This window comes from Lissotriton helveticus, chromosome 2_1, assembly GCF_964261635.1.
Source record: "Lissotriton helveticus chromosome 2_1, aLisHel1.1, whole genome shotgun sequence".
Classification (NCBI taxonomy): domain Eukaryota; kingdom Metazoa; phylum Chordata; class Amphibia; order Caudata; family Salamandridae; genus Lissotriton; species Lissotriton helveticus.
In genome coordinates, this window is record NC_136059.1 from 1,996,640,965 (window position 1) to 1,996,654,628 (window position 13,664).

Here is a 13,664-nt window from a genome sequence, read left to right on the forward strand (position 1 = left end):
GAAGGAAGTCTATGAAGATAACCTAGTTGGGTCTTAGTAAGCCTAGATTCTTCACAGATTATCTGTATTTGTGTTAGTTTGTTGTATTTAGGGAATGATACTCCCTATTTCTGTTTGTTAACCACACTTCCCCAGTTGTCACCTATGCAGAATGACTGAAAAAGGCCCAAAGGTCAAGTGCCTACATGCAACTTCCTGCTCACCCATTTAGAGGCGGCCTTGTTACTGCGATGAGCATGATCGCAGGAGGTGTCTAGGTTAGAGATAGGTTGTAAAGGCCATCTGCATTTGAATAGGAAGTAGCGGGGGGAACACATGCTTCATGTTACTGTGAAGCTCTGTCTCCATCATGTGCACTGTCTCCCGCTTACAGACTGAAGATGTGCATCCGCTCAGATAGGATCCATGCACCTCAGCCTGTGGACAAATGGACTTGGTGTAGCAGTAGGAGCATCAAGGTGGCCAGAGTGAGCTTCCGAAAGCAATCACAATTAGACTTCAGATTAACGATGCTTGTTAAAGTATATTGTTTTTTAGAAGAATAGCTTCCAGCAGACTGTTTATTAGACTGTGAGAGGATGACCTCAATTAGTAAAACAAGCATTGAAAATGCAATAGGTCTCGCAATAGAAGAGTTTGACCTTTTTCGTTTTGCAAATGGATGAGTGGCGTTGCGTGGATGAGTGGCGTTGCGTGGATGAGTGGCGTTGTGTGGATGAGTGGCGTTGCGTGGATGAGTGGCGTTGCGTGGATGAGTGGCGTTGCGTGGATGAGTGGCGTTGCGTGGATGAGTGGCGTGTGTGAGTGGCGTTGCGTGTGTGAGTGGCGTTGCGTGTGTGAGTGGCGTTGCGTCGATGAGTGGCGTTGCGTCGATGAGCGGCGTTGCGTGTGTGAGTGGCGTTGCATGTGTGAGTGGCGTTGCGTGTGTGAGTGGCATTGGGTGTGTGACTGTGCTGCCTGTGGCGAGTGCAAACTACAATCAATTGGCACAGATTAAAATAATATTTTTAAAACATGAGTTTATTATGCCAGTTTCAAAACAACTAGTAGTTTCACTTAACCTGCATTAACAGTAGCACTTGGAATATAGGTATTTAAACTCTTTGATGTCGCACATACGGCATTGAGTTGGGAGATCAACAGCTGAGCTGTACATTTTCAGTTTTGCGTGTAATTGTGTTATATCTAGGGAGACGGACGGACGTGAAAGTGATCGGGGGAGGAGGGGGTGGGGAGCACGTGAGTGGTGTATGTATGTGCCTAAGCGAGGTGCTTGGGAGAGCGAGGCTGTCCAGGAGGGAGGGGGAAAAGGGAGGGGTTATGGCAAGCAGGGGGCCTGATTATGGCCACAGCTTGAAGTCTTTGAAGTCTCCGCATGCTGGCAAATGGTGATGAGGCAGAGAGTCTTTGATTCAGAGTTGTACTTCTGGATTGCTTTACTTAGGGAGGAGCCAGACAAGCATGAGGGCCTTTGAAAGTCGGTAGTATAGACGGTATGTGAATGGTGACTTTGGGTGATGTTATCATACATGGTTCATGGCCCTGCATTGCAGAGCCGGCATAGCGGAAACGCTTTATTATTTACTGTCAACGAGAACTGAAGGCGAGGGTGCTAGGCAAAATGCAAATCTGGCGGGCGAGACAGTGCAGTGGCCCGAAGATGGGGGGTTGGGTAGTGTGGGGTAAACAAGAGCCACCCAGCAGCACGTGAGCGGGAGGCACCACTTGTAGGGGGTGGATGTGAAGAGGACTCGTCCCTGTGCACGCAAAAGTGAAAGCAGCGGCCGCATCAAAAGTGTGCAAATTTAAAATACAAACTGCAACGAAGTAGAGCATCAAAAAGAACCCGCTGTAGACTTACAGCAATTTGAGAGATGCTGTCGCGTGAAGGGACAAACTGAGTGTGTTACTGCAGTAGAAAGTGAAGAAAGGCAAACCAAGATGAAAAAAAAGTTAAAACAAGAATAAGACCAAAAGAGACAAGACGGAGGGAAGGCAGAGAAGGGGAGGGGGGAGGAGAAATGCGACTCGGCGGGCAGGGGAGGGGGCGGAGCGGGGAGAGGGTGTGAAAGCAGCAGGGGCCTGGAGTGCGGCTGAGGGAACTGAAGAAATGCGACACGGCAGGCAGGGGAGGGGGCGGAGCGGGGGTGTGGGAGGAGTGCGCCTGAGGGAAAATACATGCAAGGCAGGCGGCTGGGGGCATGTGCACGCGCTTTTAAGCTCAATGCGCATGCGCATTGAGCTTGAATTTCACGGGCACTGCAAGGAATCGCCACGATTCCTTGCAAGTTGGTTAAAGACTGTTTAAGCCCCCATAGTCTCGCAAGCTCGATGCGCATGCGCATCGACAGGCGAGACCTAACAAATACATTTTATCTCATGTGGGCATTCCTTGATCCTGCATCCAAATATCTGAAGACCTTTAAAACATGAAATACAATTTACATCGTATCATAACTTCAATGGCTAAATTAGTTTGAAGCGTTTAAAATACTGATTATTGAAATTGTGACTGTTGTCTGAAACGTTGCTCGCATGGTTTTTATTAATTGTTCCCTATACCTCGTCTGCGTACTTTGATCCTTAAGTTGAAGGTTTTGACAAAGATTTGTAAGAGATGCATCCAAAGTCTTGGGTTATGTCTCTTTTCGATTCCAAATTATAGAGGCAAGTGTTTTCAAGTCCCTTGTACTTGTCATAATGTTTCAGTCCTTAACTAACGTAAATCTCTTTACCTCAGATAAATTCTAAAACAAAAGCATATAGTTTATGACAAATAACTTTATTTTTTGTCTCCTTAGTTCCTCAGTTGGTGTACGGAGGGAAGTTGGATTTCCTGGTTTTTGACTATCTGTCTGAAATTACAATGTCTTTACTAACGGCTGCAAAATCCAAATCTCCGGTAAGAAAAATACAACCAAACATAACATGATGGGTTTGGGGAATCTAAAATTACCACATTTATTTTTCTGTGTATGAGGTGGAGTAGGCCCAATCCTTATGCTACCCACTTGTTACACTGTACTTGTTTACTTTGTGGTCTTGGCTGGCATTTTTTAATGCTTTTTATGCTATGAAGGAGGTGTGTTAGCTCATAACAATTCGAACACATGTAACATATGTGCTGGAGTCCTTCGAGTAAATGTGCAGAATTACCGCAAACAATATTAAAGTGTTTAGCGATGGTCAGGGAAGGAGCATTTTAAAGTTCTATGAAACCATTGTGGATGTCTGACTAGGATATTGTCAGAGATATTTTAAGTCCTGGGCAAAGTGGGCTCTGGGCCAGGGCCCCCATCTTTCTGGGGGCCACTTCATTAAGCTGTCAAGACAGTCCCAAACAGTGACATAATGCAAAGATGATGGGGACCCCTGCACAAAATAAAAAGGGGTTCCCATGTCTCCAATATCTCATAAATGTTCAAAGGCTCTGCACTGAATGGGGCCCCCCTGAAGGACTGTGGTCCTCTTAAAGGTTTCAGGGCCGACGAAGGGGGTTAACTGTGATGAGACCATACTTGCTGAGGGCAAGAATGAGCTCAAAATGGACAATAAACTCTTAGTTGTTCAGAACAGGGGCCCTAAAATTATGTTTGGCCTGGTGCCCCCAAAATCCTTAAGATGTCCCTGGATATTGTCAGTTAGTCTTCCTAATGGGCTCAGTAGGTCCACGAGAAGTAGACCGCTCACCTCAATGTTTAAGGACTGCTGTCACAAAACTGGACTTACTTCAAATCGGCCTCAGCTGCTGCTGTGTCTCCCAAGGCTAAAGTATACAAAAAGTGATGGATGGAATGCTTGAAATAATCTCAGCCACTGGTAATTACTCAGGGCTACATCCCATTCCATTGCACAGTGCCACCTCAATTTTGACCCAGCTGTATGCAAATCAGTCTCGACCCTGCTCCAGTGGGAACAGTTCAGCCCAAACTACCAAGCCAGGTCCTCCCTGAACCGGAACATGAGCAACCCAGTTGCCAAAACCCAAGTTTGCCCTTTTACGGGCTCATCAGCTGGGTATTGCTTGATTCTAGTGGCATAGTGTGTACATGACCCGCGCCGGGGCATATCCTTATTACTTAGGGTGACATACTAAAGTAAAAAAAAAGTGATGGATCGAATGATTGATTTAATCTCAGTCACTGATAATTGAAGCTGCATTCCAGGCCATCATTATTTTGTACACCATGCCACCTCAGTTTGGACCCAGCTGTAAGCAGATCAGTCTCAACTCTGCTCCAAACGCTGGCACTGACTGGTGGGTAAATGTTAATGTGCAAAATGTGCTTTTTCTAAATATCATTTTTTACTTTGTGTTTCTCTCTTTACCCAGTCACAGAGGAGGTAAAGAAATATAGCCTATGTAGTCATTGAGAAGTGACCCGTATTGGAGTTCATTTCCCTAGCTGCAGTCCTATACTATTCTCCACAACTATTCTTTTCAAAACTAGAGGAAAATGCTGTAATATTAAATCTCTTTATGGCCCTGTACATTAGGCAAATGTGTGCATTATTGTTTCTCTCTAGAAATGGTGATGCAGCTACATTTAAAATAAACCGCAAATCTTTCTACATTTTTTAACTAATCTGTGCCCCTTCGCTGGATTAATTTGTATCCCCGCTCGATCGCAATTGAAAGTATCACGCTGTTTGGACCCATTTTCACCCTCCAAACAATCAGATCCTTCACTTTCGCATTACTTGAAGTAAAGTCAGTTGTGGTGCCATTATTCTCTCTTAAACCATTCTGCTCCCTCCCAAAGATTGCTCTCACTAATTCGTTTTAATGGACCACTGCCTCTCTGGAGGCCCACCAGTTTCAAAGATGTGGGGACTGTATCCTTTCAGCATACTTGTATCTCATCACCCACTGTCTGCTTCCACCCACCCACCCACGAGAGGAGGAGTGGACTTGTGACCTGAGTTACAATTCTGACTTTGTCACTTGACCAAATACTGTGTGATTCTAGGCAAATCACTTTTTTTCACAGGTCCTGAAATTGTGACTATGTGTTAGGTAAATAAAAAGTGTGAGGGTGTATAATATACTTTGTATGTAATATTGTATTATTTCATTCTCTCACCAGCACAGATAAATGTAACCATTTTTTAGCCTGTGATATCCTGTACCGCCTTGTTACTGTGTACATCATCTCTGTTAAAGGAGCTTCATTCACTAATAAATACAAACCAAACTCCGTGCCATCACCCTCTCTCTTCCCCAGCTGAGTTGTATGCCCTGTACCATTTATGAGCTGCGGATCCTCCCCAACCCTCAGTTGATGCTTGTGGATTCCTGTCCTCGCTCTCCTACACTTGGTAACGCTTCAACGAAGTTGTGACTTCATCTGTGTTGTATCCACACTTGGTCTCTCCCCCACTCTCAGACTTTAGAGCCATACTGAGATTCCTCTTCTGCTTGAACCTTCCAGTGAAATGAACTCAACTGGATGGATATTAAATAGGCAGTTATTTGACTGAAAATGAGGCGCCCTTGGATATTGGGCCTTCCATTGAGGGCGGTTGTATGGTGTCTGCACTCTATGCTCACTTACATTTTATGCTTTATCTCGGAGTCCTGTGGAACCAGCCAGGCAGTGAAATAGTGCATTAAAAAAAGGGCCATCATTGTTACAGAAAGTTGCGTTCGTCATTGGAATAAGCAAGAATGCATCTTCCAATATGCTTTATGGCAAAGCCTGTTTTATTTGCAGCTACGACCGTTTAGTGGACCTGGGGCAGAAGTAACCTATGAAGGGCTGGGCCTGGCTGGGTCTTGGAACAGTGTGTGCATGTTTAAGTGTAGCACCGCCACACTTTGTTGCCATCCCACTGTTCACCCCCATTTTTGTAGGTCCCAATATAGTTTATGGTGGTGGCAATACCTCACTCTGCCAGTCCCCCACTCTCCTTTTTTGCCATCGTAGCCTCCAAATATCCCTTTCCTCGTGCTGCAAACTGTCTGTATTAAATGCTATTTAAAAACAGGAGTGAGCTGTACAACGTGTTTGAAACTATTATTCAAGAAAGATGATATTTGTTGCTCAGCTCCTATCTCGTTATTTTGTTGACCAATATAATCCTCTGATGTATCCACAATTTGTGTTCATTCAGAACTGTTGCTCCCAGTTTTGGACTCTAGCCAGGACCAGTGGTTTAACACGCATCCCCCCTCCCCCACCCCCTGCGATCTGAGAGCATCCGATCTACTCCTGAGACTCTTGACACAGACGCCCCTCCCCAGGACTACAGACCCTGGAGCAGATCCGAGTTCCAGTATAATTTACTGCCTCATGACATTAGAAACAACACATTCATTAAATGTGAAGCTCAACCACTGACCCCCAAGACATTGATTGGCTTTAAAAGTGAGTGCAACATCTAGTAGCTATTAGCTGTCTGCCAGAGGTATTTTCACTACTATTCTAAATGCATACAGTAAGCTTTTGTGGAGCAGGTGTCTCCTACAAAATACTGTTGCTGTTTGAGGTATCATTCCAACTCCTAGAGAGTGCTTCCATTGCAGTGCACGAGGAACTATTTTATATTTAAGAAGTACACTCGATAATCACTCTTTTGCCACATTCAGTTCTTTATCTCCTACTTTCATTTGTACAGAGTGCTGCCTTATTTATATATTGTACTGCAGCAGACATTCTTTGAAAGCATTTATCAGGATTTGAATGCCATCCTGACCCTGTCATGGCCGCATTATTGCATTTCTTTTTGCATATTCTAATACCCCTTTAAAGTGTTGGTAAAGCAACAAAAAAGCTGCAATCTTGCAAGATTTCATTAAGCCATTCCTGTGTCCGGTCATACCAACGTCAAACAGAAAACTCATAATTCATGTGCTCTCCTGTTGCTGCGGGCTTTCGCCTTGTGCCCGCTTAGAATGTGTCAAGAAGGCTGTGCTGCAAAAACAATAGATTACATTCCTCATAATTCAGCATGACGACCATCACAGGGACCCAGGTAACTAATTTCCCTTTCAAACTATTTACAGCAAAACTGCCTCTATCCAGCTAATTCCTCAGCATGCACTATACCAAGAGCCAAAGCATCTGATTTTCAAAGTTTCTTTTGAACCCTCAAAATCCTGCCCAGGAAATAATTGTTCAAGTTGCGCGAGTATCATATTATGTGCAAGTTCAAAGTTTGTGCACCACAAAATGTGTTTATTAGCTAAAAAATTTAGAAAGTAGACCAATCAGCAGATTTTAAAATGTATTCTAATTTTGCTGTGAGACAAACAAAACTGAGCCATTCAAAATGAAGCAATCCACACAAGACAGACCCAGTTCCTCCACATCCGTATTACCACTGGCAATAAACGTCCATTAATGGAAAGCATCAAATATAATTTCATTTTGATTCCGAAGAAACTCAGTGGTCGCTACACCCACCTGATTCATTCGCTAACTGAAAACTCATACCTGTTGGTTTGGCAGACAAATCACAAGGATCTACCCAGATAAATCCCTACAATTTAATTATCCTAAGAAACAGTAGCAGAATCAACTTCCACTTGCTGGCATACGTTGGAAACCAATCCGATGGCACATTACAAAATTCGTTTAGGTTGATCCTCTTTCATCAGAAGAAAATGTGAAAAAAACTCTTGCTCAGCGTGCTAATTTCATTGACTTAATTGCCCCAGTCAATTTACAAATCAGACTGCTGACAGTTTGTCATTTCTGAACAACATAGTACACCCCATCCAGGTTTTGTTGACAAAAGGGATCTTAAAGTGGCTGTTAAAAGTTCCACAGAATTGATTTCCGACATTTCCCTCTTTCACATTGCTAAGCACCAAATTAGATCAAACAGGCATTGCTTGTTGGAAAACCTTCTGTATTCTGAAATCTTGCAAAAACTGAAGAGCATCTGACCTTCTAAAGGATACCTTGCTCGTTAGACATTTTGAGTGACTTTAACGTAAAAACTGTATGCAAAACATCCAATTGGGTTTCTCCACATGCCTACGACCAACATTAAACTATTGGTGTATTTGATAGATTAAATGCCTAGGTCAGCCAAACTCTATCTAAGAACCTGTTTGAGAAATGCTTCTGTAGTTTTAGAAGGAACCCTGCTATGTCTCTCTTATAAGGTTTCGGTGTATTGAAGTGTAATTGCAGAGTGGAACAAGAGCTGCTTTTTTAAATCAAATGCAGAAATGACATTTAAGGTGATTTATGAACTCTAAAATTGTGTCTCTATGAAATGAGAAGTTCAAAGATCAGCAGTTCCACTAGAAACAAGGTAGGGGCAGAAAGGAAAGTATGTGCTTGCTTCTCACATCTGTACACGTCCTTAAGAAACAAAATTAATGAACCGATATTTGGGGAAGAAGAGGAGCAGCACAAACCACAAACCCTGGTTTGTGTGAAAAAGGCCGCTTTATTGAAACAGGTGCACATAGCAAAACGGACTGATCTCAAGTTATTGTCCCAGCGTTTCACCCGCGGGCCCTCGTATCCCAGTCTGAAACCCAATGTATACCCTTGCTACAAAATCCTACCATCATCCTGTTTGTCGTAATGAAAAAGCCAAAATCTCAACCTGTCCAATTTAATGGGCATACAAGCCCTTTCTTGCAAGTCCCTGTCCTGCTGGGGCTTGCCCCCCGCCCGAAGCAGTTAACCAAAGCGTGCCTATCTGCACACATGGATCATTCATACTGGAATCTACAATATTCTCTTGTGCAACACCCTTTGTTGTACTCCCAGCAAGCTCCCAATTGGTTAGCCTGGCCTCTGAAAGGGGCGATGGACAATCGGTAACCAGCTAGCTGTGACATTTTTTTTACAAAACTTGGCAGACCCCATTGTATACTGCTAAAAGTCCATATCAATTTCACCCCCATTGCGCCTCTGGGTCGATTACCATACAGGCTCTGAACTCCTCATGGTACTGGACTTATGCATAGCCACTGTAATTTATTTGTGCCTTTCTAATGATATCCATGCATTTGAAAAGTGTGACTGACCTCTCCGGGTACTTTTCGCAGTATATGTTGGAATGTATAAGGAATGCTGCTGTCCAGTTTTCAGTGTTGATCAGCACCTTCAGCCACTTGGACAGGTCAAATTCTTCTTCTTTGGACCCTTCCTTTGACCTCAGCTCCCTGTGTAGTAGCTTCATCATTTCTATGTAGTCACCCTACCATATTCTCTCCTTAGTGGCCACCATGCGGTGAGTTCCCATGCAGGCCTCCCATTGACTGAAGGCTCCTTTGCCTCTATGCCCATGCCTGTATATTTGAAGTAACGATCTTTGCTCAAGCATTCCTTCATGCTGACTAAAGTCTCCTTTGCCTCTACTTCCACGCCTGTATCTCTGACGTAACAACCTTTGCTCAAGTGGACGTCTGTTCTGACTGAAGGCTCCTTTGCCTCTATGGCCACAGATACCATAACATCTGTGTTCGCCCCGCTCCGTGTTGTCTTACTTGGTGCTAAAGTAGGTGCCCATTCCTGGGCCCGCCATCTCACCAAGTCTTTCCTCTGCATGGTTCCACCACTTCCTCCTTGAGAGTGCATGGAATTTGTAGCCTGCAAAATACTATGACTAGAATGATTAGTAGATCCCCCACCCCTCCTGCAGCTGTCTCCCCTCCCCCACTACGACGTATAACTCATCCTCGTCCCGCACTTCCCCTTCCTTCAGTCTGTCCTTCTCGTAATCAAACGTGCTTACATCGTGGTGCCCCACCACATCTTGAACTCAATGCTGCTGAGGGGCTGGATCTTACCCTCCTAGTCCGTCCGCTGATGCTGAAAGAATCCCTCTATGAAAATGGCCGTAGGGGGTTGCACTCCACCCTCCTGCCTATTGCAATGCAGAGGCCACACCAAACCTCCTTGGGGGGGGGGATGATCTTATTGTACAACGCCGTAGACCAGCTAACTGCACGGGCCGGGCCTTCAGTTGCCCTCGGGGTCAATGGGCTGCACTGAATTCTTCCGAGTCTGCTACTGTTGTTGCTGCTGCAACATTTGGAAGAAAAGACAGCCCCGGTTTGCTGGTACAGTTCCCAGACTGTGAACCCCTGAACTGGCCTGGCCCCCTCACTCTACTCAAAATCCTGCGCCCTCCGCTGCCACCATCTAGTGCCTGGTCTCAGCACGATCCCTCGTTCCTGACTATGCCCTGAAGCTCAGGCCCTCAGGTCTGCCTCTGGCCAACCTCTGCCAATTGCCCCCTGGCCTTCTGTATCATACACCCTCAAAGGGGGCCTAGCATCATCACCCAATGCCTGGTGGTGTGCCCGTGGCACAAAAGTGTCCCCTGCGATGAACCCCTGCTCCTCCCCCCTCATTATTATTCATGAGGTATGTCGATTTGCCTCCTACAAGGAATCCCTAAATGAAACTCAATAAGTCTCATACTTTAGGAATACCAATTTCCTAATTGCAATTTGGAGAGAATCATAATTAGGAAAACGGTATTTCCAATGTTTGGACATCTGGCCCTTGTCCATACTGAATGAAAATATGTCTTTGAAAAAACATTTAAAAGGAAATTTGTTTCATACAGATATGTACAATTGTATCAAGCGGATATGTTTCGATCAATCTACATTTCATATGAAATCTCCCACAACACTTGGGCAAAGGGGACCACTGTAGTAGTAAGTGCTAGTTACTCCCTACAGGAGCACACGTCTGTCCTTGAACACTTTGAGCTTCATCAACCCCACAATTTCAAGGTGATGTTCAATGAAATTTATGTTGCACACATACTCATACCATGGTATTACTGAACGAGTAAAGCACTCCTCATACAGCAGTCTGCAATGCATATGCATTTGGGTGTCTGGGCTGGGGGCACAAACAGGTATTTACACTAGCTGTGTGAGGTAAGGCATTTTATATACCAGTCATTGGCTTGGTTATGATTATAGCTGTGTTATGCGTAAATAGATCAATCTGTTTTTTATGACCTGTGGTACTCTCTGAATGATGATTAATCTTCTTATTATAGTCAAGACTGTTCCCCTAATATTCTTTCGACAAATCTCTACTTCATTAATGAGGAGGTGTCTGTCATAAGGATATTTTTAAGGCTAGCTGTTAGCCTCTGAAGGGGGTCCTTCATTTATTTGGTCTCCTCTTCATTGTCTTATTTTTAATATCCCTAGCAACTAACCTGTGGCATACAACAGTACTATTGTCTGCTCTAAGTGACTTTGTGAAGGATGATTGGGTGGTTGCAATTAGGGGCTTTCATTTATGGCTATGAATCATTTTCCTAAATTGTTTTACCTCATTTGACATTGAAGGTTGGAATAAGTGACACTAATCCCAGATAAATCATGCATCACTTAATGTATAAATCTCTTGTTGTCTGCACTTAAGTATTATTGGATAGTTTGGCTTGTGTTGTTTTTTATTAATCATGTCTGATCTTGTAATGTCACATGTCATTGCACGTGTAAAATTTACTACAAAGTACAGTCTCTCTGCAATCGAGTTTTTAGACATTAATTTTCAAAATCATTTGTAATTATCAGAACAAAAACTCTTCAAGGCAAGTCTATATATAGTTATTGAAAATATATATTGGTAACGGTATACAAGAGCGCACAGCACAAGTCAAGGTACAAGTAATAAGGCAATAAATCACTTAGGTGCTCAGGAGGAGGTGGGGGACTGGTTACCACAGTCACCAAGACAACCAAAGGTCCAAACAATTACTGTAATCCTCCGAGCACTCAATCATGTAACAAATAGTCTTTATATAGTTTCCACTATATCCTTTAATGTCCAGTCTTCTTGTACATTCAATCCAAATGTCCTCATAAAATATTCGCAGCCAACGCACGTTTCGTCAAGTCCGTCTAGGACTAATGACTTCCTCAGGGCTGCAACCCAAATACACACAATCAGTTTCAATTTACACTCATTAGAAATAGCAAAATAAATACAGTTTACATTTTCATGAATTGACTATTAATCATTCTTAATAGTTCCTTCGACCATAACTTAGGTCCAATATGTATTTACAAGTACTAACAAACTGGTTATTTGAAGAAGACCCAATTTTACCAAATCCGTGTTAATCACGTCATTAAATGCAAATCAAAATATATTACAAAGTTCAAAGCTATAATTACATACGAGTCATATGCAACATACTTCAGTACAGGGTAAAGGTTTCGGTCACTGATAACAACCTTAGCCTACAGGTTATCTGATAAGTCTCAACACTCTACCTGCTTGAACACTCACCTATTCCCAGTGGCGTATCCACGCTTAATTAATCCACATCTAGTAGACCCGTTATATCTCAAGTATATATCTCCACATCTGTAAATAAAATTATCAAATACTAATGTCAAGTACTAAACATGGGTCTCAAACTACCCAAGTAATAACTAGTAAGTCACTGTGGGCAATAAAATTATAGGTAACCATTGTAACACTCACCAAATCATATAGTAAGTAATTGCACGATAATATTCCTATGGCGTGCTCACCAAATCATAATACTCCAACATCCGAGTAAATCCTAATCCAATGTATCTTTATGTCAAGTGACTCCGTCACTACCTATAGTAAAATAACAGCGTACTCAGTATTCTCAATTATAGCATCCAAAGTCTAAACAAAGTAACAACAGAACACATATGTCTGTTCCATGCTCACCTTGTAATCCTATATCAGCATTTCCCCGTTATTACAAATATCTTCAAGTTTCACATAATTTGCCCACGTGTTCGTGTCTAATAGGAAACAATAAAGAATATGTATATATATATGTAACAGGATATCCTAGTAGTCTCAAAAACCGCTATAGTAAGTGATTGCACAATAATATTCGTGTGGCGTGCTTACCAACAGTCTGCCTGAAGTATCCCGACTTTGGCGTCCAGCACGGGTGCCATCTTGGAGTGGCAATTTATATTACATTTCACGGGCGCCATCTTGTAGTGTCCAATTCTTTAACGCAAATTTTCATACAAGCGCCATCGAGTAGTAAGTTGTAATTAATATTATGATATCCTAACATTGGTGTTCAACACAAGTGCCAACTTCATATATTATTCATGTTGTTTAAATATCTGCGCCCTAACATTAGCGCACAAATTCCCTATAAGAGACGATATCCCGTTTCTAATTCTCTCTTTATTATTTGGAACCGTAGTTAATATGCCATCTCATAGTTCTAGTACCATCTGAATAGATGAACGAGTTAGAGAAGAATTTAGATTGCAATTGCCTTGCCCGCAAACTTATTTGCGATGTTCACGCAACTATTCCTAACTAACAGTCTCTATAACCTGCAAGCCTCGGGAGTCCTCAGATATGCCACCACCTTTTCCCATAGTCATCTTCACATGGCATGCATCAAATTAAAATATTCATCAAGAAAAAGACAATTATGTGAGGCAGTAAGTTTTCTAAAAGTCACAAACAATTCAAAACTCCACCTCTATAAACCATGTCATTCATATATACAAACTCTATAAGTCATTATACTTCCTCATCATACAGAGTTGTTTGCGGTCGGAAACATTTATATACATAAAGAATAGAAAGCAAATAGTACTCTCAGCTTCCTAAGTAAAACTCATACTCATGGTCAACATTGAGACCACACTCAACCGCTTTAAGTCTAATCAGCCAAAGTACCTCACGCTTCCTCAAAGCCAACAG

At 42.8% G+C, this 13,664-nt stretch overlaps 1 protein-coding gene across 1 annotated transcript in view; it reads left to right on the forward strand.

Moving 5' to 3' along the window:
* LOC144819000 (uncharacterized) overlaps window positions 1–13,664 on the forward strand; it is a 752,739-nt gene that overhangs the window by 43,629 nt on the left and 695,446 nt on the right. Inside the window, exon 2 of the mRNA XM_078676962.1 lies at window positions 2,802–2,902. Within this exon, the coding sequence (XP_078533088.1) occupies window positions 2,802–2,902 (101 nt within the window). The remainder of the gene's footprint in view (window positions 1–2,801; window positions 2,903–13,664) is intronic.